At 42.9% G+C, this 22,735-nt stretch overlaps 1 protein-coding gene across 1 annotated transcript in view; it reads right to left on the reverse strand.

The window, feature by feature from the left end:
- Nucleotides 1–22,735, reverse strand: part of adgra1b (adhesion G protein-coupled receptor A1b) — a 270,459-nt gene that overhangs the window by 176,976 nt on the left and 70,748 nt on the right. The window contains exon 7 of the mRNA XM_080450479.1: nt 18,244–18,457. Within this exon, the coding sequence (XP_080306605.1) occupies nt 18,244–18,457 (214 nt within the window). The remainder of the gene's footprint in view (nt 1–18,243; nt 18,458–22,735) is intronic.

Consider the following 22,735-nt stretch of genomic DNA (forward strand, 5'->3'; position numbering starts at 1 on the left):
AAACAATTAAAAGATCGCTTTTTGAAACGCTTCCGGCTTCCGGTGAAAACGAATGGAATTCTGGGTAATCGAGGACAACGGAAATTGTAAGCAGTGACGGTAGTGACCAGCAGAGGTTGCTAAAAATCGTTATTTGTGATTCTGCATTGTACAACTTTAAAGAAATATATATATATATATATATATATATATATAAATATATATATATATATATATATATATATATATATAAATATATATATAAAAAGATTTGCACACATTTTCACGACTTAAAAAAAAATTGCAGATCTACAAGCTTGTATATCTGCTATTTTTGAATTTTTGCCAAAGAAATCTTAAAATGACACGTTATTATATACGTTATGATACGTTATTCCTGGTCTTAACGGGTTAAGCTAATTCCATCCAGGGAGCCTTGCATGTGAGCGTGCGCTCTGCCTATGACTGATTTTTGGCTGTGACTTCAGGTGATCATTACTCATCCTTATCCGCTTTGTCAAACGGCTTCCTATCACAATGAGGATTGTCTAGTTAACCAAAAGGATAGATGAAGTGGCCACAAGGACTCTGGTTTATGGGCTCTACACACCCGACTGACTCATCTGTGAGGATTTTTACGCTTTATGTTAAATAATAAAATAGGACGAGGAGGAGAGATTGCTAGGCAACTGATATCATCGCCATGGAAATACTTTCTCCCTGAGAAATGAAATGTACAACTACCAGCTGTAGTAAAATCCACATAAATGCTATATATATAGCTACTGTATATATAAGCTGGCTTGTTGTGTGTGTGTGTGTGTGTGTGTGTGTGTGTGTGTGTGTGTGTGTGTGTGTGTGTGTGTGTGTGTGTATATAGACAAGTTTGCAAATGCGACTTAAGGAGCAACGCTTTGCAAATGGGAGCTTTGTGTCAATTGACATTCAAATCATACTGTAAGTGACTGGCTGCAGATGGCACTTAAATGTTCCACAGACAAACTGATCAGTGGCTGAGTGCTCTTTGATGTGGACACGTTCTAATCCTTGACAAGAGTTTCCTAGCAGAAGAGGAGGATGTGGAGAAAATATGTATTTCGCACCGAGTGCCGCGCTATGAGCTTGTAGATCTGCTATTTTCTTTTTTAATCCTGAAAATGTGTGCAAATCTTTGAATATGTATATTTTTAAAGTTAACATTTGACATTTGACATTTATGGGTATAATGTGATGAATAATGTTACGTCAGCTGATGTCAGTGAAAGTAAATGTCAAAAGAATAAAGCTTTTCTTGAAAGGACGCACAGTGAAAGAATGAACATGTTTTGGCTGTCTGAGATCATCTGAAAGCCCTTTTGGAATAGTTCAGTTATTTAGTATTTACCACTATAATGCACAGAATCGATAATAACCACTGTGCAATTTGACCAGCAGTATATGTGTTGCAGTAGAAACCAGTGGTGTGAAGTAACTAAGTACATTTACTTAAGTACTGTACTTAAGTACAATCATGAGGCCTATTTTTTACTTTACTGGAGTATTTTAAAATGTCTGTACTTTTACTTCTACTCCACTACATCTTAGAGGCAAATATTGTACTTTTACTCCACTACAATTATTTGAAACCTTTAGTTACTAGTTACTTTGCAGATATAAATTATTACATTATAAAACATACATTAACCACTTTAGCCCTATTTTATACCTAGGCCATTTGAAAATAGCGATCTACAAGCTCACAACGCGTCGCGACTCGCGATGCCACGCGTTGTGAGCTTGTAGATCTGCTATTTTCAAACATTTTTATGCCAATACTTTTGGACTTTTACTAGTATATAGTTCTATATTGCAGTATTGGTACTTTTACTTAAGTAAAGAATTTGAGTACTTTTTCCACCACTGACCAGCAGTATATGTGTTGCAGTAGAAACTAAAGAGCAAGAAAAATCTAGGTATTCTGATTGAATTCCCTGGACCTTCTCTGTCTGGTGACTTTGCTTCAATGACACACCGTGCAATTCTGTGAGGTAGAAAATGAATAAAATAGGTCCTGATTCAATCTCACGTGTTCAGCTATAAGCTCTCATTTCTGATTGCCATTCTAAAGGGCCCTAAATCAAATTTTAACGCTTGACTGAGATGATGACATCCTTGGCCAGTGTGTGTGTGTGTGTGTGTGTGTGTGTGTGTGTGTGTGTGTGTTTTTTCATATAAGTGAGCACGCACTGTACAGTTGAGTAAGGAGATTCTATGCTAGCTTGTCATCTAAAGCAATGTGCCTCATTCATTTTATGGTTTAACGCATTAAGACCGGGAACGCATCTGTGTGACCACTTTAAGCATTATTTTATACTTTGGCTATTCAAAAATAGCAGATCTACAAGCTCATAGCGCGGCACCGAGTGCCGCACTATGAGCTTGTAGATCTGCTATTTTTGGAAAATCTTCAACATTTGTGCAAATCTTTGAATACATATATATTTTTAAACAACATTTTTAACTCAACTCTTTGCTTCTGGAGGTCCCTGGAACAAGATATTTGACAAATGTTCGCTTTAAAAAAAATATATTCGGGTGAAAAAAGATGGGGGAAATGGTTGGACTATTTAGATAGCGGGCCAGATCTCTGGTGATTTGCTGGCTGCGTTCTCTCTATTGTATTTCATCTTAAATCATCCTGTAAACATGTTTCTGTTTCTATTACTGGTATCGAATGTCCCATGACCTCTTTTTGTTTGTTTGCTGGATTATCTGTATGTTTTTGCCTTATTTTTTGAAATTTTTGTTTTCTTGTCTTTTCATTTTGCACTATTTGATTGTATGTCTTGTCTTACAAAATGTTGAAACCTGAAATAGCCCAAAGACATCTAAAATGACAGCAGATGCGTTCCCGCTTTGAATGGGTTAACACTGTGACTGGGGGGAAAGTTGTTCACAGGCTGGTATGCCATTATGCATAATGAACCTTATTGAGGAGAATGATTCACTAGCGTACACCGCTGTCATGTTGATGCTTCTAATCTGGCTCATCTGTACTCCTCTCAGCCCGTCAAAACATTTGGAAGCTAAGAGGGATATTGCTAATAAATCATAGTTTAGCCCGTGGTGTTTCTTGTCCCACGGCTATATGAAGGAATAGGTTAGTTTTACTACAGTCTCACTCACTCACATCCTCTAAAACCACAGACACAAATATGACACACGTCCACTCTTTGCCTGGCTTTGCTTTTCCGTTACTTTCTTTGTTTGTTTCTTCACACATGCTCCCCTCTTCTCTCTCTCTTGCAAGTCTAAAGCCGAAAAATAAACCTTAAAACTAAAATAATTTGGTCCTCACAACGTCTATTCCTCAAATTCTGCTGTACTTGTGAGAGCGTTTGGTCCTCACAAGCACAGTAATACACACACACACACACACACACACACACACACACACGCACACACACACACACACTCTATATTTGTCTCTCTGTAGCCCCCCTTTTTTAAAAGGCAGCCCTCGTTCCAAAGGACAGAACCACAGAGTAGAGTTCAAAGTGTTTGGTTGGGCCTTAAATAGAAAACATCTAAGCTCAGTCCGAACAGCTCTCAAGAGCCCACAAATCCATCATTAAGAAGAATGATTAAGTATTTAAACTGAAACCTACAGTAATATGGAAAATGTATGACATTTACACAGAGCCACATCCGATACATGTCAGCCATGCTGAGCTCAAAACCCAACATACAGTTTGCATTTCAAAACCATACAGTGCTTCATTAACAATCTGACCACTTAAGATGTCACTGAACCTTTAGAAAACAACATCATATACAGTAGTCTTTCAACCAGTGGTGGAAAAAGTATTCACATTTTTTACTTAAGTAAAAGTATAAATACTGCAATATAAAAATACTCTGTTACAAGAAAAAGTCAGGAATTAAAAAAATACTTGAGCAAAAGTATAAAAGTATTGGTATCAAAATGTACTTAAAGTACCAAAAGTAGAAAGTAATCATTATGTAGAATGTCTCATTTCATAAGTTTTCCAATGTATACAAATCTTTTGAAAATAGCATATCTTCAAGCTCACAATGCGTCGCATCGGCTATTTTCAAATAGCCGAAATGCATATAAGGCTGAAGTGGTTAATGTATGTTTTGTAATAATAATAACAATCTACAAAGTAACTAGTAACTAAAGTTTTGAAATAACTGTAGTGGAGTAAAAGTGCAATATTTGCCTCTGAGATGTAGTGGAGTAGAAGTAAAAATACTGAAAACTGGAAATACTCTAGTAAAGTTAAAATACCTCAAAATTGTATTTAAGTACAGTACTTGAGTAAATGTACAGAGTTACTTTAATACACCACTGCTTTTAACCTACAGTATATGAGAATGATATATCGGACCAGGGACATTGACAGAAACCAGAGGAGCAGAAAACCGCTAGCCACACGGTGCGGCGGTGGTGAGGATGCATGGTGACAGGGGCGGGCGGGCATGCATGCATGCACACATACCGTGTGACAGAGCTGTTATGTGAGTGACACAGGGCTGCGGGTCCACTCAAACCCTGAATGGTCCACAGAGAGGACAGTTACATCAGCAGTGAACTGGGGCCAACACACTGCACCCCCCTCGTTCCCCGCTGCTCTAATTTGCTCTCTCTCTCTCCCAGTGGTGTGTTCTATCGTGTTATGCTATATACGTATAGCATGACGTGCAGAATTTTTTGAAAACAAGCGTAGCCCTCTACTAACCGTCAGTGGTGTGTAAAGTAACGTAGAGTACATTTACTCAAGTACTGTACTTCAGTACGATTTTGAGGTATTTTTTTACTTTACTGGAGTATTTCCAATTTGCAGTACTTTTACTTCTACTCTACTTCTACACTAAATCGTGTCCAACGATAACAAAATATTCTGAGTTTTGGTTCTGACAGTCTAGATCTCATCAAACGGTGGTCCGTGTCTCGAATGCCGAATAAATAATGGACCTTGATATGAAAAAGGTCGAAAACCACTGGTCTAATGAGTATCTCTAGGATTCTCCATTCATATCACTTGTGTTGGAGGGGAGGATGAAGCCTCTCACACACGCCCAGGTTGTTGAATAATGAGACAACTTGGTGTGTCATGTGTGGCGTGTTTAAATGATCAATATGGTTGTTGGTCACAGACACACTCTCCCCATAGTGTCTCTCTGTCTGGCAGTGTTCAAGCTTTTATTATTTCGAGGCCAAAGTAAGATTCTCTTTTGAGAGAAATATAGTATAAATGTTCAGAATTGTACCATTCCATACAGAGATTTTGGACAAAAAAAAGCAATGCTGTAAATGCTGATGGTGTGATGAGCAAAATGGGAGCACTGCATCACATTTGAATATTCATTTATTTCTTAAAGATCCCTGTGGTGTGTTTCATTGATTTGTTTGCTCTCAAAAGTTAAATTATAGTTAAACATCTGCATTACTTAAAGCAGATTTATATAAATTACTTATATTAAAGCTTATTAAAAAATTGTTATTTTGATCAACCTTTGCCTGTTATCTCCCCTATGGTACCAACATCAATACGGCATGGAAAGTTTTGGTCTGAGAGTCTAAATCTCATCAAACGGTGGATTCCGTGGCTCAAATGCCCAAGAAATAATGGACCTTGATGTGAAAAAGGTTGAAAACCACCGAGTTGGACCCTGAACCCCTAACTGCTCCAGATGAACAGGTTGGTGCCTTGCATGGTTGCCTATGCTGTCTGGTGTGTGAACGGTTGAATGTAGCACAGTTTGTAAAGTGCTCTGGATAAAGGCATTATGTAAATGCACCATTTACAACTTTACCAGAAGCCAGACAAAATGTTGGGGCGGGAGTAATCATCGTGGAACAACAAATGCAGGGATCGCTCCAGTAGCTGGGCCAGGGGTACAACATGCGGTGTGTGTGTGTGTGTGTGTGTGTGTGTGTGTGTGTGTGTGTGTGTGTGTGTGTGTGTGTGTGTGTGTGTGTGTGTGTGTGTGTGTGTGTGTGTGTGTGTGTGTGTGCGTGTGCGTGTGTATGTATGTGTACAACTATAAAGGTGCACTCAGTAAGTCTGGAGGCAGAGGCAGGCGGTACAAAGGAACCAGGAAGTACAAAGGCAGAGCCAGGCAGGAGGTACATTTGGTTCATTTGTACTCCCAGAGTTATGGTGGCCCTTCAAATGAAAACGTTTGAGAACCACCGGTATTGCAATCATACCAGAGGCTCCTACCTACATGCTGCTACATTGGGGCGGAACATCGCGTTTTCAATTCCAATCATCCCTATAGCCAATCACAGACAACGGGACACACATCGCTACAACGGGGCGTGGAAATAAGCCAAATGTATAGGTACTGTAGAATAGATAGCTGCGTGGAAGAAAGAGGACGCTCAAAATTTCGGCGTTTTTCTCAGTTTTCTTCTTTTCTTCACGCCGTTTGGTGCCCCCCCAAAGGTTGGTGCCCTGTGCTTAAGCACCTCAAGCCCGTTGGATAAGCCACCACTGCCCCTCCCCCTTGTAATCACCTACACTGGAGCCAACGTCAGACTGAAGCTCCACGCAGATTCAGTCTGATAATCAGGCTACCATGATGTGCGTATCTGCGATTGGCTAGTGCCGAGTCCATAGCTTGACAGGACACTTTTCCCATTGCCCGGAGGGATAACTGCGCTGCAATTATAAAAAGAAAAAAAGAAAACAAAGAAAATGAAAACGATTTGTTGACGCCGACCGATTTGAACAAAAACAAAACAAAAAAAAACGAAAGAACATTGAGGTCCTTGGTCAAGACAGACAGGCGGTCTTCTCTATAGAGATCATGATTTGAGATCTTACTCTGCCTCTTCGTAACGAGGACCTTCTCTGCACTCCATCCAACCAAAGTGGACCTATATCCATAATAGATGAACCTGATGAACTTTTGAGATACAAATTGTGTATGCATGGACACAATGGAACAACTCAGTCTCCATGGCAACTGACGTGTGGCCCGCTGCACAAAAACCTGGTCAGGGCTAGCATGATGAGCTTGAAGATTGTCAAGTCTGACACGTGCAGGAACAACACGAAAAAGTTCCAGCAAAGGGAAAGGAGGGATTAAGAGAGAATCAGATTTTTTTTTGATAGCAGATATACCAAAAAATGCGTTCCCGGTCTTAATGCCTTAAGCCACATGCTAAATCGTGTGTATTCAGTGTTTCCTCTCCAGTAGGGCATGAGGGGCGAGGCTGACTGACTCGGGAGGACATTCTTACCAAGGTGAAGCACGTCAACATGGGGGCCCGGTAATGACTCATATTTCGCCCCGGTGCCTCTAAAAAGCGTCATGTGACAGCGTTTGGCATGTCAAAGGGCCAGGAACATTAGTAATCCCTGATCCGTTCCTTTTTTTAATGAGAGCTAGCAGGGCCAAGTAAAGTCACGGCACCTCTAATTTGCCCCAAACGTCCCTCAACGCAGTCATTTAGTATGTAGGAACGAACGGGCTTGCGGGTGAAGTTCAACCCAGGCATGTGAAGCACAGTGTATTTATGTTGGACCGCCAGCATTCTTTAACCCATTGAGACCGGGAACGCATCCGTGTGTCATTTTTAGATTTCTTTGGCTATTCAAAAATAGCAGATATACAAGCTCGTAGCGCGGCACTCGAGCTTGTAGATCTGCTTTTTTTTTTTTATCTTGAAAATGTGTGCAAATCTTTTATACGTTTTAAAGCGTACATTTTTAACTCCGATCTGTGCTTCTGGGGGTCCCTGGAACAACATATTTTGAGATGGGGGTCTGCGGCCAAATACATATCATTCTGGGGGGTCCTTGACATGGAAAAGTTGGAGCACCACTGACATAGCAACATAAAAGTTTTTTCAACAGTTTGTAGAATATAATATTCAAAGATTTGCACAAATGTTCACGATTTAAAAATAAATAGCAGATCTACAAGCTCGTAGCGCGGCACTCGGTGCCGCGCTACGAGCTTGTAGATAGCTTGTCTTGCGCTATGAGCTTGTATATCTGCTATTTTTGAATAGCCACAAAGAAATCTTAAAAATGACACACAGACGCGTTCCCCGGTCTTAACGGGTTAATTCAGTCCAATGACGGGCTATTCCTCGCCTGGTTTATAATGGGGAGACAAGCTTCGAGCTTCAGGGTGCCAAAAGCAACATTACCTTATAGGTTCCACCCCAGAGGGAAAGGGGGGGGGGGGACGTGGACGTGGGGGGGGGGGTTGCATAATTTGTGTATACAAGGGGGAGAGCAGCGGTTAATTGTGAGCGGGGGCACACACTAATCAGAACGGGAACGAACGAGGTGGAATCCATCACCGTTGTTCCGTTGGGACATGCACGGCCTGGTGGAAAAAGGAGAGTGGAGGTTCTGGTTGAACCCAGAGTGGAGCGTGTGGGGGGGGGAGAGGAGAGGAGAGGAGAGGAGAGGAGAGGAGAGGAGAGGAGAGGAGAGGAGAGGAGAGGAGAGGAGAGGAGGAACAGTATGTGTGTGTGTTGCTAGCTGGGACCGGAGGAGGGTTATTATGGAACAGTGCTGACCGACGTCACCCAAGTCAGTGCAGAGCCAACAGTGAGAGGGCCGCTTGCATAAGGAGCTCCCAGCGGACCAGGGGTCTTCAACGTTATTTAGGCCAAGGACCCCTTATAGCTGAGAGAAAGATGAAGCTAGGGACCCCCCCACTACATACAGTATTGTATAAAACTGTGTTGCAGATTAAACTTTTTTCATAGATTTCGTATAGACTTGTTTTACAGCACTATCGTCAATGTTGTACAAATGTATGTGTTTTGTTTGTTTTTTATACATTCTCTATTCATTCATGTTAATGTGTAATTATCAGACCACTTAAAGCCTCAATACTAAACTTGTCGGTTGGCTCTGTACTTGGTTAGCTTTTTTCCCCTCTACAACAAACCTCTTTGCCAAAACGCCTCGCAGCTTGTAGATCAGCTATTTTTAGCCAATGTTCCCCTCACTCCCCTCAGAATCCTATCACACAAAGATTTGGAGGACCCCCTGTAGTAACTCTTGAGGACCCCTGCAAGTAGACCGACACCCATCCAATTGACAGAATGAGCTGCCTCCTTTCCTCTTCTCTTTTCTCCTCTCACCTAATCTCTTCCCCTCCTTCATTCTCCTCCCCTCCGCCATTCAATTCACCTCTCTCACCTTATCTCTTCTCCTCCTCTCCTTCATTCTCTTTTACTCTCCTCCCCTCCCCCCATCGCCTGTCCTCTTCTCTTTACTCCCGTCTTTTCCTCTCAACTCATGTGTTCTGTCTATTCCATTCCACCACACTACTGTGGAGAATGGTGGCCATTGTTCACCAGTCTACGCTCCATTCATGCATTCAAGAGATCAACTATAGGCTTACGGTATATACTTAAATGATGGCCTTCTATGCAGTGTGCGAACCTATCTATGCAGGGTGCCCTTTAACTCAGTAAGCATTATTGGAAGATAAAAAGTGACAATGTATAAGTACAAACATTGATGCACCATATTTTTCCTTAAAAGACCAAAACTGCGGTTTGGCATGCTTAGCCTATTGACTACATCTCGCAGTATAGTTGACATTTTCACCAACTATTTCCTAGAGCATACAGTGGTTCTTTGATATTCGAGGATCGGTTGTATTGTTTTTATTTTTTTTGTCAAAGTGACTGTACGTTAACATTGTGTTTTAATGTTTTTCAAATACTTATGATGCAATGATGTCTGGCCAACATTTTCACGTTCAATGGTCTGACATACAGAATATACCACACATCTGTCTAGGTAGCTCATCGGTAGAGCACTCAACCTTTGGATCACGATGTTCTGGTTGGATTGGCGGCACTGAGGCCTCAGTGTATGAGTATAGCTTGGGTAACTAAGATGTGCAGTAGAGTACTGGGAGATGATAGGTGATGCGCTCCACCTCAGCAATCCACCTCCCATGGGTCTAACGCATTGAAAAGTGGATAGACACCCTTGTTCTCGTCCGATACCGACAACAAGCCACACCGACCTACTTGCTTATAGGTCAAAACTGTTAACAGACAATGACATGTACAATATTAGTCCTTTCTCTAAACAATGCAAATGTCTTGCCTGCATATTATCTGATCATTTTCCTAAAAGTCACTGTACATGAAAATAATACATAAACATCAAGTCAGGTACAAGTCCTATAACCCTAACCCTTTTTAAGAGGGAAGACTCGCCACTGGTAAATCAAATGAGCTGATCATGTAAATTTAGTCTTTCATGCCATCGGGCAGCAATGTTACGAGATCAATCCCTCATCGTCCTGTCATGTGGCGTCTGAATAAAAAAGATGAACGAGTTTGAGACGTCTACTACGTCTAAAAGATTATTTGAGCATATGAGATGTAGCATGTACCAGCGTGGTGAAAGCAGATAAGTGATGGATTGCAGACATGTTTTTGTGAATGAAATATAAATGGAGATGCAACAATGTCATACTGTCAGGCCTCAGGCACAGGCTGCTAACAAATGGTGAGATCTAAAAACAATAGACAGAGCAGCTCTGCATGTTTTCAAATGGAAGGAAAATGGTGGGATGGTTAGGGATAATGTAACTAAAATAAAGTTAAAATCAGAGCTCACGTGAAGTAATTTGTTTATAAAAAGGATGCATTCAAATGACTCAAATTAAATATTTGTGACCATAGCACATTCATCATCATTTGCCCGAATAATGATACTTAAACTGTCTCACACAGTAACCACAAACCGTGCCCAGTGTTGCCAGATTCTGTGAGAGAAACAAGCAACCAGGTCTAGGAAAACCAGCCCAAAAGAAGTGACTATGGGCCACATGAGCACTTTAACATATACATGAGCTATTTGAAAATAGCAGATCTACAAGCTCACAACGCGTCGCGATGCGACGCGTTGTGAGCTTGTAGATCGGCTATTTTCAAATAAAATCTTTGCGGGGAAATTATAATAAGCAGATCTGGCAACCCTGACTGTGTCGCGCTCTCTCCCACTCTCTCCATCTTTCTGGGTTCGGCATACAATACCTGCCAAATATTACCGATTTTTGCAGGAGTCTCCCTGTTTTTAAACCTTTCTCCTGCTGTGCTTCCGACTGGTATTTTCTCACAATACAGGGTCACATGCAGCTGTCACGATCTTTCCGTCTGTGTGTGTGTGTGTGTTGTGCCTTCACTCGTGTCATTGGTGACACAGTCTCTCTATGTCTCTCTCGTGTGTGTGTGTGTGTGTGTGCGTTCTGCATGCATGAGTCATACTACGGGCTCTTTGTGTCTCTATGTGTGGTGTGTGTGCACATGTGCGCACGTCACAGGTGCTGTGGTCCCTCTGACGAATAGTAAAACAGCAGTGTCACTGTCAGATTATGCATGCTCTCTCTCTCTCTCTCCTCAGTTCTCTTGCACCCAACTGGCTAGTACCACTCCATTGCCTCACGGACACCGAATCCCACAGCCTGTAGGGACGGTGGGGCTGAAATGATGAATTCCCAAATATAATATATAACATAATGTAGTTGGTGTTGGATTGGAACAAATATTCAGTAGTAGAGTTCAATTACAATTTAAAATGTCCAATTTAGGCATCTTAATCCAAGAGATTTACAGTAAGCAAGGTAAACACATACATCAAATGCATAGAAATAGTTATCTAGGATCAAACCAAGAACCTATCATCAGTCTAATATATATTTAAAAAAATATACTGTACAAACTATAGGATGCCAGGTCAACAAATGAGCCTGGCATCTATCTAAATTACTACTGGCAGTGTGCACAATTAAATTGACGGTGATCCGTGTAGTAGTTTGCAAGATTAGTCGCAGACTCACAAACAAACATACAAACACACATAAACAGAGAGAGGGACAAGAACATGATCTCTGGCCCCGGCCTTTGGCCTGGTGGAGAAACACATCTTTCCGAAGAAGCAATTTGAGCTGAGAAAGTGTGAAAACCCTTGAGAAACCTTCAACTTCAGTTTTCAGAAACACATGCAGTCCTTTTAGTCAAGAACACTCTTCATGTAGATTTAACCATTTCATTCAACAAATGCCACGCAGATATACTTGCTGTTGATGGCGCCGCTCTTAAAGTGTCACTACAGTATGTAGCTTTTCTTTAATGAATAAAATGTCCTTTTGTCCAATCTGTATGGTAGAGTATGTTAATACAATATAACTTATACAATTGGGGTGGTTTTATTTTTTCTCCCTGCTCTTCTATTGAGACATTTAGATCGTGTCAAAGGTCATGTCTCACCTAGACACAGGATCTGACACGATGTCTGACCTGATGGTCAAGTTGCAATTTCTCCCCTGAGCAAGCAGGCAGGCTCTCTTAGCTCAATGATAAAAATGTCAGCAATTGCGCAGGAAACCGGGTTCAAATCCGGGGTAGAAGAGGAAAGTTACGTGGTGCAGCTTTAAGATGTCCCCTGAATTAACCAAGCAGCAAGCAAAGCTGCAGAAACCCTCCATGGGTATACAAGGTGGGCTCAAAGCAAGTCATTGAATTCAGTTTAACTTTAAAGCCATGCAAAACACTGGCATTTCAGTTTAACTCATGAGCCATGCAAGACTCTGAAATAGAAAAGGTGGAGGCGTGGCCGTGGAGGCAAAACTTTGCCAGCAGCAGCAGTGTGTGTGTGTGGCAGGAATGGAACAGTGTAGGAGGGAGCCAAGTTTAAATGGGCTGCCTTGTTGTGAGAACAAGCTGTGATTGGTGTGTAGAAAAGCATGGTTGATTTGTATTCAATCAGCAGCCTGGCAGCTGATTAGAGCTGTGGGGGAGCCTATAGCCAAATTCCAATAAACTTAAACACTCCACTTGTGTCCTCTACTAGCGCCTTAGCCACGCTTCCGAGCGAGGAGGTGAGGATTAGATGCGAGTCCGGAAGAATCAAGCTGTTGGACTGACTGCCAGTGGTGGAAAAAGTACTCAAGTACTTAAGTAAAAGTATCAATACTGCAATGTAGAAATACTCTGTTACAAGCAAAAGTCCGGAATTCAAAATTTACTTGAGTAAAAGTACAAAAGTATTGGTATCAAAATGTACTTAAAGCACCAAAAGTAAAAGTACTAAAAATGTTTGAAAATAGCAGATCTACAAGCTCACAACGTGTCGCATCGTGACACGTTGTGAGCTTGTAGATCGGCTATTTTCAAATAGCCTATGTATAAAATAGGGCTAAAGTAGTTAATGTATGTTTTCTAATCATTTATATCTGCAAAGTAACTAGTAACTAAAGTTTTCAAATATTTGAAGTGGAGTAAAAGTACAATATCTGCCTCTGAGATGTAGTGGAGTAGAAGTAAAAGTATAGACAACTGGAAATACTCCAGTAAAGTAAAAGTACCTCAAAATTGTACTTAAGTACAGTACTTGAGTAAATGTACTTAGCTACTTTACACCACTGCTGACTGCCACATTCAACTCATTTTTCTGCCTCCTCGTCCTGGACACTATATTTCTCTCTTATGCTTATGCATTGAGCTGTTTGACACCCATCTACAACAAACAGAACGACTGTGTAAATAAAGATCAAACCCATTATTTAATTTGTTGCTTCAGTAGCTTTGATCACTGTTAATCAGATATGTATTACTTCAGCGTCTCTTCCAGTATTATCAAGTGAGACACTTTCACCCTCAGACGACTGATAGAAACATGTGCACGCGCTGCATTACTGTATGTTTACATTATAAGGATATGAGCAGATCAAACGGCTTTCAAACGGCTCTAAATCATCTCTTTGAAGTCCGCAACATGGCACAGCTTTTAAACCCCATCTCCCAGACGGAGTGCTAGTTTCCACCCCCAAGGCCCGAGGAGATGGTCCGTCCAAAAACAAAACGGATAGTCAACACTTCCGCAAAACTCGCTGAAGTGAGCACTTCATGTGCACTCGCTGTTTCTCCCTCCAAACGCCTTGGGGAGCTCACTCTCTCTCCGGTCTCGGCTACTCCAAAAATATCTTGCCATCTGCGACGCGAACGATTTCCGGGACAAGCTGGATGCCCGAGTGTGGAGTGAGCGAGTGAGCAGGGATTTTGGTATTGGAATCTGGCTCATGACTCCCGTGTCCTGCATGAACTAACGTAATGCTTCATTTCCAAAACTGTGGTCACCTATTAGTGTAATTACAATAAATGCAGGGAGTCTCTGTGCGTACGTACGTATGTACGTACGTCTGTAATCCACGTATATCGAGAACCGTTAGAACCGACCGACTTCAAATTCGCCATACACGTCCCAGACGACCCGAGGGAGTGCAGTGCCCGGCATCGAGACGGTCGAATAGGCGGTTGTCCAGAACCACCGGAAAGGGCTGAGGCCGTGGCCCAAATGAGACAACTGATTGCCATAGCAACCACCGCCTAAGCTTGATTTGGCAAATTCCCCACACCTGTTGAATTCACCACACCGTCCATTTGATTACTTAGTCAGTCTACTTTCCACAGTCAGTTTGCACTCTTCAGACATTCTCCACTTATTCTCTACAGACGTCTACCACTGCACAAGGACTTTCCAGGGTCACAAGGGGACACAAGGGTATAACGGGTACTTCTTAGACTAGAGAGTTCTTAGAGATTTTGCTATGAATGCAGAATGTTATTTAAGTATCAAAAAAACATTATTATATGAGCAAGGTCCTTGTAAGCAAGCAGTCTGAGCAGTTCTTCTGTGCTTATGTCGCACAATAAAAACACTTTCATGCTGCTGGTTGTCATCCCTGGAGAAGGTTTTGTACAGCTGGCCCTGACACAGACAGGGAGTTGCGATGGGAATGGGAATTATGTTTCTTTTCAATGTACTGAATCAATCAGCTCACAGAAAAACTGAATTGAATTTTCATTCAAATGGTTCGTTCAGCAGCTGCACTGAAGTGAAATGATCCCTGACTGGGTCATTCAACGCAACATATTCACCTGAAATGTCCTCTAAGGCCATGGGATCTACAGTCTGACATTGCAATAGAGGGAAATGTGTATACTTCAATTATATAAACATGTTTATTTGATTGATGAATGGAATTAGCCAAATCATTAAATTAATTATTATAAATGAAATTCACCATATAAAAAAAGAGAACAAAGGAGTTCAAAGCAGTTGATTAACTTAATTAATTCAGCAGTTGTTATTAAGCCTAGCAGTTTGTAAATGTCACTTCTTACACAAACAGGTGGTTTTGTTTGTTTAGCTGAATGCAGGTAGGCTACTGATAGCAGAGTGTAGGGATCAGATGAGACTACATGCACTGAACTACTGCACATGTGTGCGCCTTAGTGCCAAAAATATGGACCACATTTTTTATATTTTATGTAATATATACAATTTCTGAGAATGTTTAATTAAAGAAAAATGTAAAAAAAATAATAATAATAATAAAAAATATAACAAATATTTATGCCCGTTATTCAAACTACTGAATAACACAGGTTAGAAGGGAAGCAATGATAGATTTCAATATATATTGATACAGTTCAATATATTGAATAGCTCTGGGACCAATGATAACAATTACTGATCAATGATCTTGCACATATTATTTTTGTGTTGATCCATATGGATGAACACTGCAACACAAGTAAGTCAGTGTCTCTGGAAGAGTGTTGCCGCTTGCATTCAAAGAAACTCAAACATTCCCAACACGTTAGTCAGCACAGTAGCCCGATTACACAAAGCGGCCCATTCTCCGCTGAGGCTATTAACCCATTAAGACCTGAGGTTTTTTGAAAGTTTTGAAATTTTGAAACATTTTGAAAAAAAAAATCTAAAACATTTTCTTTCAAGATTTTTTTTTCAAGATTTTTTTTCAAAAATAGCAGATCTACAAGCTCATAGCGCGGCACTCGGTGCCGCGCTATGAGCTTGTATATCTGCTATTTTTGAATAGCCAAAGACATCTAAAGTGACACAGATGCGTTCCAGGTATCAATGGGTTAAGAATGACAAACAGTAAATTGCTACATAATAAAGAGGGAAAAAAGTATCAGCCATCTGCGGCATCCGAAGGCAAAACAATGGTGGTGGCGGTGGTGTGGGGTGTAGATGGCATTCCCGTTGCCAAGTAAAGCGCACAACAAGAGGCGTTTCGATCCCTGTTGACACAAGGAAACATATTTCTGCCAGCACTCCATCAATATTTATGTTAGAGAAGCCGACTCGGAGCAGGCAGCAGTTAAACTAATCAACAGCAAATACACTCCTTCGTCTGAGCCTGCTGTCAGGACCATGCGTCACTCGCGCGCGCACGCACACGCGCACACACACACTGTACACACACACACACACACACACACACAGGAAAACACACACAAACTCGCTCGCCCTCACCACAGCCCGCCGAGAACACAAAGACAGGAAGAGGATGGAGGGTTTGTGGCAAACTGACTCCATCAAGCGAACCCCCAGCCCCGAAACAGTGTGGAAGAGAGCATTATCACAATAATTATTATGACTCAGCAGTCTGTTCCTCTTAGTGTGCCATCACCCACAGCTCCCACAGCGCTGTGGGAGGGGCCACACGTCGGGCACTCCCCCAGCGCTGTGGGAGGAGCCACACGTCGGGCACTCCCACAGCGCTGTGGGAGGGGCCACGCGGCCAACCTCCAGAGGGGGCCACAGATTGCTCAGGGGTGGTGGCACACTGCCAAGCCAATTCTGTCCTGTCCTTTCAGATCCTTATCAAGGGCACCAATAACCAAAGGTAAATCACAGCCCCTGTCATAGAGAGCAAGAGAGCGAGAGAGCGAGAGCGAGAGAGAGAGAGAGAGAGAGAGAGAGAGAGAGAGACCCAGAGTGGGTATGTGAAGGGGGTGAGAGAGATCAACAATGAGAGAGAGAGAGAGAGAGAGAGAGAGAGAGAGAGAGAGAGACAGATAGAGATGAGAGTGGGATGTGGAGGCATAAGAAGCAGAGCTGAGACAGAGAGACAGAGAGATGCTGGGAGCTATGTTTGTGGTTATGTGTTATTTTACTCCAAATGTGTGAGTGTGTGTGTGTGTGTTATTTTACTCCAGATGTATGTGTGTATTCCTCCAGATGTGTGTGTGCGCGTGCATGCGTCCATCCGTGCGCGCACGCGCGCGCGCGTGCGTGCGTGTGTGTGTGTGTGTGTGCATGTGTGTGGTATTTTTCTACAGATGCGTGTATGTGTGTTATTGTACTCCAGATGTGTGTGTGTGTGTGTGTGTGTGTGTGTGTGTGTGTGTGTGTGTGTGTGTGTGTGTATACGTGCACACATGCGTGCTCCTTAGTGTAGTCCGTGAAGCACAGTGACCTGTGTGAGCATACATGTGGATCACATAGCCGCAATGTGCACATCTATGAGTGATTACACACATTTGTGCTACATTGCACACCGGCATGTACTACCGGCATGCAACACCAAACACTGTACATACGTGTGCAGACACATTGCACACATGTACACGCCGTCAAGGTCACGCACGTTGGCGTGCTCGCAGATATCAGCGCTACATGCTGCAGACGTTCCCCTCACATTCGCATCAGTGTGTGTGTGTAATGTGCACATGCCAAAGTGGTGGATCTTTTTTTTTACTTAAGTAAAAGTATCAATAATGCAATGTAGAAACATTCTGTTACAAGTAAAAGACAGGTGATAAAAATTTACTTGAGTACCAGTACAATAGTATTGGCATCAAAATGTACTTAAAGTACCAAAAGTAAAAGTACTCATTATGCAGAATGTCCCGTTTCACAAGTTATCATATTATGTCTAAAATGTATAAATAATCTTTTGAAAATAGCATTTGTATAGCTCACATAGCTCACATTCAGAATGTGAGCTTGTAGATCTATTTTCCAAAATGTATTATACATTTGAAAACTTGAAATTGGACATTTTGTATAATAAGTACCTTTACTTTTGGTACTTTAAGTACATTTTGATGCAAATACTTCCATACTTTTACTCAGGCACATTTAGAATTCCGGACTTTTACTTTCTACATTGCAGTATTGATACTTTTACTTAAGTCAAACATTTGAGCACTTTTTCCACCACTGAAGGCTGGTAGAGTGTGTTGTTAGTGTTGTTTTATGGTGGTTTAATTCATTAATGAATTCGAGGCCTGGCCCAGTCTACATTGTAATCCACGCTACAGGAGTGCTGCGGAGTGCGGACATGCGTAAGTGTTTGCGAGTCCAGTGGACAACTCATCAGCACTCTCCTCATAACCTCCCTCCCCCTCCCCCCCCTCCCCCACCTCTCTCTGCCTGGTACCTGGTCAGCAGGCAGCAGTCGTGGAGCAGCGTGTCCTCCAGGTAGACGCCCCTCTCCTCCTGGGTGGCCACGGCGTGCCCGTTGTGACGCCAGCGCAGCTCCACCGACGGGTCCAGACGGGAGGCGGTGCACTGCAGGGGCAGCCGGTCCCCGCGGAACACCACCTGTCTCTGGGAGGGGATCAGCTGGAACAGAGGCAGCTCCAGGGGCCCGTCTGGAGGAGAACGACGAGAAGGAGGAAGGGAGGACGGAGAGGTCAGAGGAGGAGGAGGAGGAGGAGGACGACGAGGAAGAGGAGGAGAAGGTGGGGGGGGGGGGGGGGGTTGAACACAAGAACTCGCTCGACCAAGAAGAGAGAGGAGATGGGATGGACAAGGAATGAAGGGATGGGTGAGGGGTGTGTGTGTGTGTGTGTGTGTGTGTGTGTGTGTGTGTGTGTGTGTGTGTGTGTGTGTGTGTGTGTGTGTGTGTGTGTGTGTGTGTGTGCGCGCGTGTGTTGGGGAGGGGGGTCAACCTTTCTGCAGCATGGAGTTTCAATGCTGAAGTCATCACACTGGAAAATGGTGTTAACACATATGATTACAAAGACATACACAGGTGGACTGAAATACATACCATGCACTGCAAACCCACACACACACACTGCACGTGCACACACATTGCACGTGCACACACACAGGCATGCCTGTACTCACAGACACAAACGCACATTTTTCAAGGTCACGCATATAGCATATCATCCTGCCCCGTTGCTCTCCCACGTTGCTACTGTTGCCGTACACGGCGAAAATTCTCGGTGATAATTTAACTACCCGAGCGTACAAATGGAACCATTATGTACACTCTTGGAGCGTTTGACTGTGTGTGTGTGTGTGTGTGTGTGTGTGTGTGTGTGTGGGGGTGTGTGTGTGTGTGTGTGTGTGTGTGTGTGTGTGAGTGAGATGTGTGGTCTTTTGAGATGAACAACTGCTGATAACGAAGAACAGCCTGGAGCGCTCCCCTGGATTCTCCTTGACTCCTCACACCTTGCGATGGAAACCTGCTGCTGCACAGCGATAGGATTACTTACTTAGCAGCTGGCTAACGCTTAACTCCTCAAGCCCTTTGTCAGAGAGTATGACACCAGCAGAAGGCTGAGATTATAAAAGACAGGGGGAGAGTTCAGTCCAAAAAACCCTGAGCGGCACGTGCGGTACGAAAAAAGGTCGTAAGATGTTCACAAAGGGGATCTTTCAGTGCCAAATCGATATAAACACATAAGACATTATGTGTTGCTGAAAGGGGACGATAAAGGGACGTCTTTAATCCCAAACGATCCAAGTGGGATAAACATGCCAACGTAGCCTCGGCATGGCTATAGGAGTGTGCAATGACCCTGCAATTTTCTTGCACAGATCATCCAGTATGCCCGGGGGAATTCCTTGGGAGGCAGGGGGGAAACGTTTTCTTGGACGCCCTCCAAGGAAGCCCTGGTCGAAAAGGGACCGCATCACCTCCGCTTGCATTCAGATCAATTGTTGACGCAAGCTACCGGCTCCGGCGTTTTTACAGCGTGACAGGCCATTCGATATGCAGGTCATAAAGTCTTTTTTACTGCACTATGTATTCATGTGGAAATTCCCCCTAGATCTCTATGACAGTTTATGTGGATGATCTGACTGAGGTGCTCTCTCTGTCCACATACCTCGATACTTCCCCCTCGAGCGACACGCGGATCCAAGCGGCGGCACTGTTTATGGTAATGTGTAACTCACTTAACGATCAACACCGTTAAAGCCCGGCATTGCCTTCACCTTCATTTTATACACAAGTGATTCACGGTTACGTAACGCATGTCGACTCGAAGGAGCACGGCGGCGGTCGCAGTGTGTCGCACAAGTGCCACGGCCTTAAATATTTCCCTGATGAAGCCTAAGGTGTAATTACTTGGGGTTGACTGTGTCAGAGTGTGAGGCTTGCCCTGTACTAAGCCTCAGCTACAGAAGCTAAAGCCTTGTTATCTCCACTGGGTGCCACACAGCAGAAGCAGCATGGGGCGAGGGAGCTGTTGACTTGGCTGACGCTGATACTGTTGAAACAACGCTTTGAGCCAAAGGATCAGAGTGTGGCTGCTGCTCGCCTCCGCCTATCAGACGCCGCCAGAGCCAAACGCAAACTGTGGGAAGCAGGGGGAGCGTGCACGTGTCTGCGTACGTACTGTACGTGTCTGTGTGTACAGCGCACGCGTTTGTGCGAGCGAGATTTCGCATGCCAATGTGTGCCTAGACTGTCTGCGTGTGTGTTATTTGAATGCAGGATGAGACGGCTCCATTCTGCATGTGTAAAAGTGAAAAGGGAAGCACGGGAAGGCGAGACAAATATGTGGGAGGAAGTTGAGATGTGTGTTGTTGACATATGCCATTGGACGAGGACATCCTCGGATGCCAGGCTGTGTCCTGCTAAGTGTCAGTGGGGGCTATAAGGATTAGCACAATGGACTGTCCTGGCAAACAGGGGACAGGCCATGGCATCTGCTATAGGACTTATCCCTGGTCCTATCCATGGCTGTCTACTACGTCCCAGCCATAAATCCCTCACAGCATCTACATTCAAGCAAGTGTTCCATTCACACATAAGTACAAGTTTGTGGTACAAGACAGACAGACAGACAGACAGTAGTGTGTTGAACACATAATGGTCTATTTTTTGCATAATGTCCTCATTCCTCTCTGCCCTCAATTTCCAGTCTGACTCCTATCCTAAATAAATGAAGCAAAACCTGCCTGTAAGTATATCATTTCAATATTGTTGACATCAAACACATACAATACTGTAACTGTGCAGGCTTGCAGGGTACAAGAAACGTTCAATATTGCCAGAAACTGATGCACATTATCAGTGCAGTGAAAATTTAAAGTTAAGTTTGATGGTTTAATTCTCATTTTTCATCTTAAGCCCAAATTATACTGTACATACATATACTGGCTGATGCAATTATTAATGGGTCAGAAACGCAGGGCACGGGAATCAAACAGAGTAGTGTGTGTTTGTAAAAAAAAATTGCTGTTGTTTTTTTTGGTGAGAAAAAAAATAGGACTTTACGGGCCTTACTTGAAATGATCTGACTGTAATGTGAAGGAAACTACTGTGTCTGTTTCAATGCTCATTAGGTGACATTGTCCTTTTTTTTATCCCCGACTCCAGACGTCATATAATCTTTTTGATATACTGTGATATCTGACACCTGTGTCACATTCTCTGCAGAACCGATGCGGCGCAAATACATTTTCTCACTTAAATCAAGAGGGGGGGCCCCTCAAAGAAGCTGATTTGAAAAGAGATATTTGTCTGATCTTCAAAGTGGGCATGACAGGGGGGGGCTAAGCCATGTTTTGAAATCACTAAATTAACGCCACGGGCCGGGCGTGCAGAGCCGGCGCTTTGAATTGAAGTTAATGACATGGTCCAAGGGCCATTGCAGCGTTGTGTCATCATGCAAATAAATCTATTTATCGCTATAGAAAAGCAGGGATTTAACTTCTAATATACAGCCCTATCAACACTCGTGCAATGTACCCCGTCTCCCATGTGAACTCTCCCATTTCTTTTTGTATCTATCGCTGTGTGTTTTCTCCCAGCAGTATTAGAGTGCCAACGGAGAATGACATTTACACACAGACCGGAATCAAACGCAGGACGCCACCATACCCATGAACTGGACAAGCTACGAGGACGCCTGAGCTCTGAACTATTGAGCTCTGAATATTCTGTGTTTCATCCCAGCACTGTAGCCAGTGGTGGAAAGTAACTAAGCACTGTACATTTATTTAAGTACTGTACTTAAGTACAATTTTGAGGTATTTGTACTTTACTTGAGTATTTCCAATTTCCAATAATTTTACTTCTACTCATTTCGGATCAAAATATTGTACTTTTACTCCACTAGATTTATTTGAAAACTTTAGTTACTAGTTACTTTGTATATTTTGATTATTACAAAACATACATTAGCCACTTCAGCCCTGTATACATTTTGGCCATTTGAAAATAACCGATCTACAAGCTCACAATGCGTCGCATTGTGAGCTTGTAGATCTGCTATTTTCAAAAGATTTTTATACATTTTGAAATGGGACATTCTGCACAATGAGTACTTTAAGTATATTTTGATGCCAATACTTTTGTACTTTTACTTGTATTTGTACACTGCAGTATTGATACTTTTACTTAAATAAAACATTTGAGTACCTTTTCCACCACTGACTGCAGCAGTGCCATAGACTCTTGATTCTTTGGACCCCCACCCCCGCCCCCCAGCCAGCACTAGATGAGCACAGCAGACGCCTGCCCTGACCTCATCTCAGGAAGCACCTGATCCTGGCAGGAAGCCGTGATCCTCGGTTCCCCCTCGTTTGCGAGAAGCACTCGACCTGTGCAACGCGGAGGGAAAGGAGGTTCACCGCTGGAATGCGTGGCCCCCCGGCATCTGCTACCCATCACACACTGACGCCCA

Source organism: Gymnoscopelus braueri (genome assembly GCF_963280865.1).
Source record: "Gymnoscopelus braueri genome assembly, chromosome: 14".
Taxonomy (NCBI): Eukaryota; Metazoa; Chordata; class Actinopteri; order Myctophiformes; family Myctophidae; genus Gymnoscopelus; species Gymnoscopelus braueri.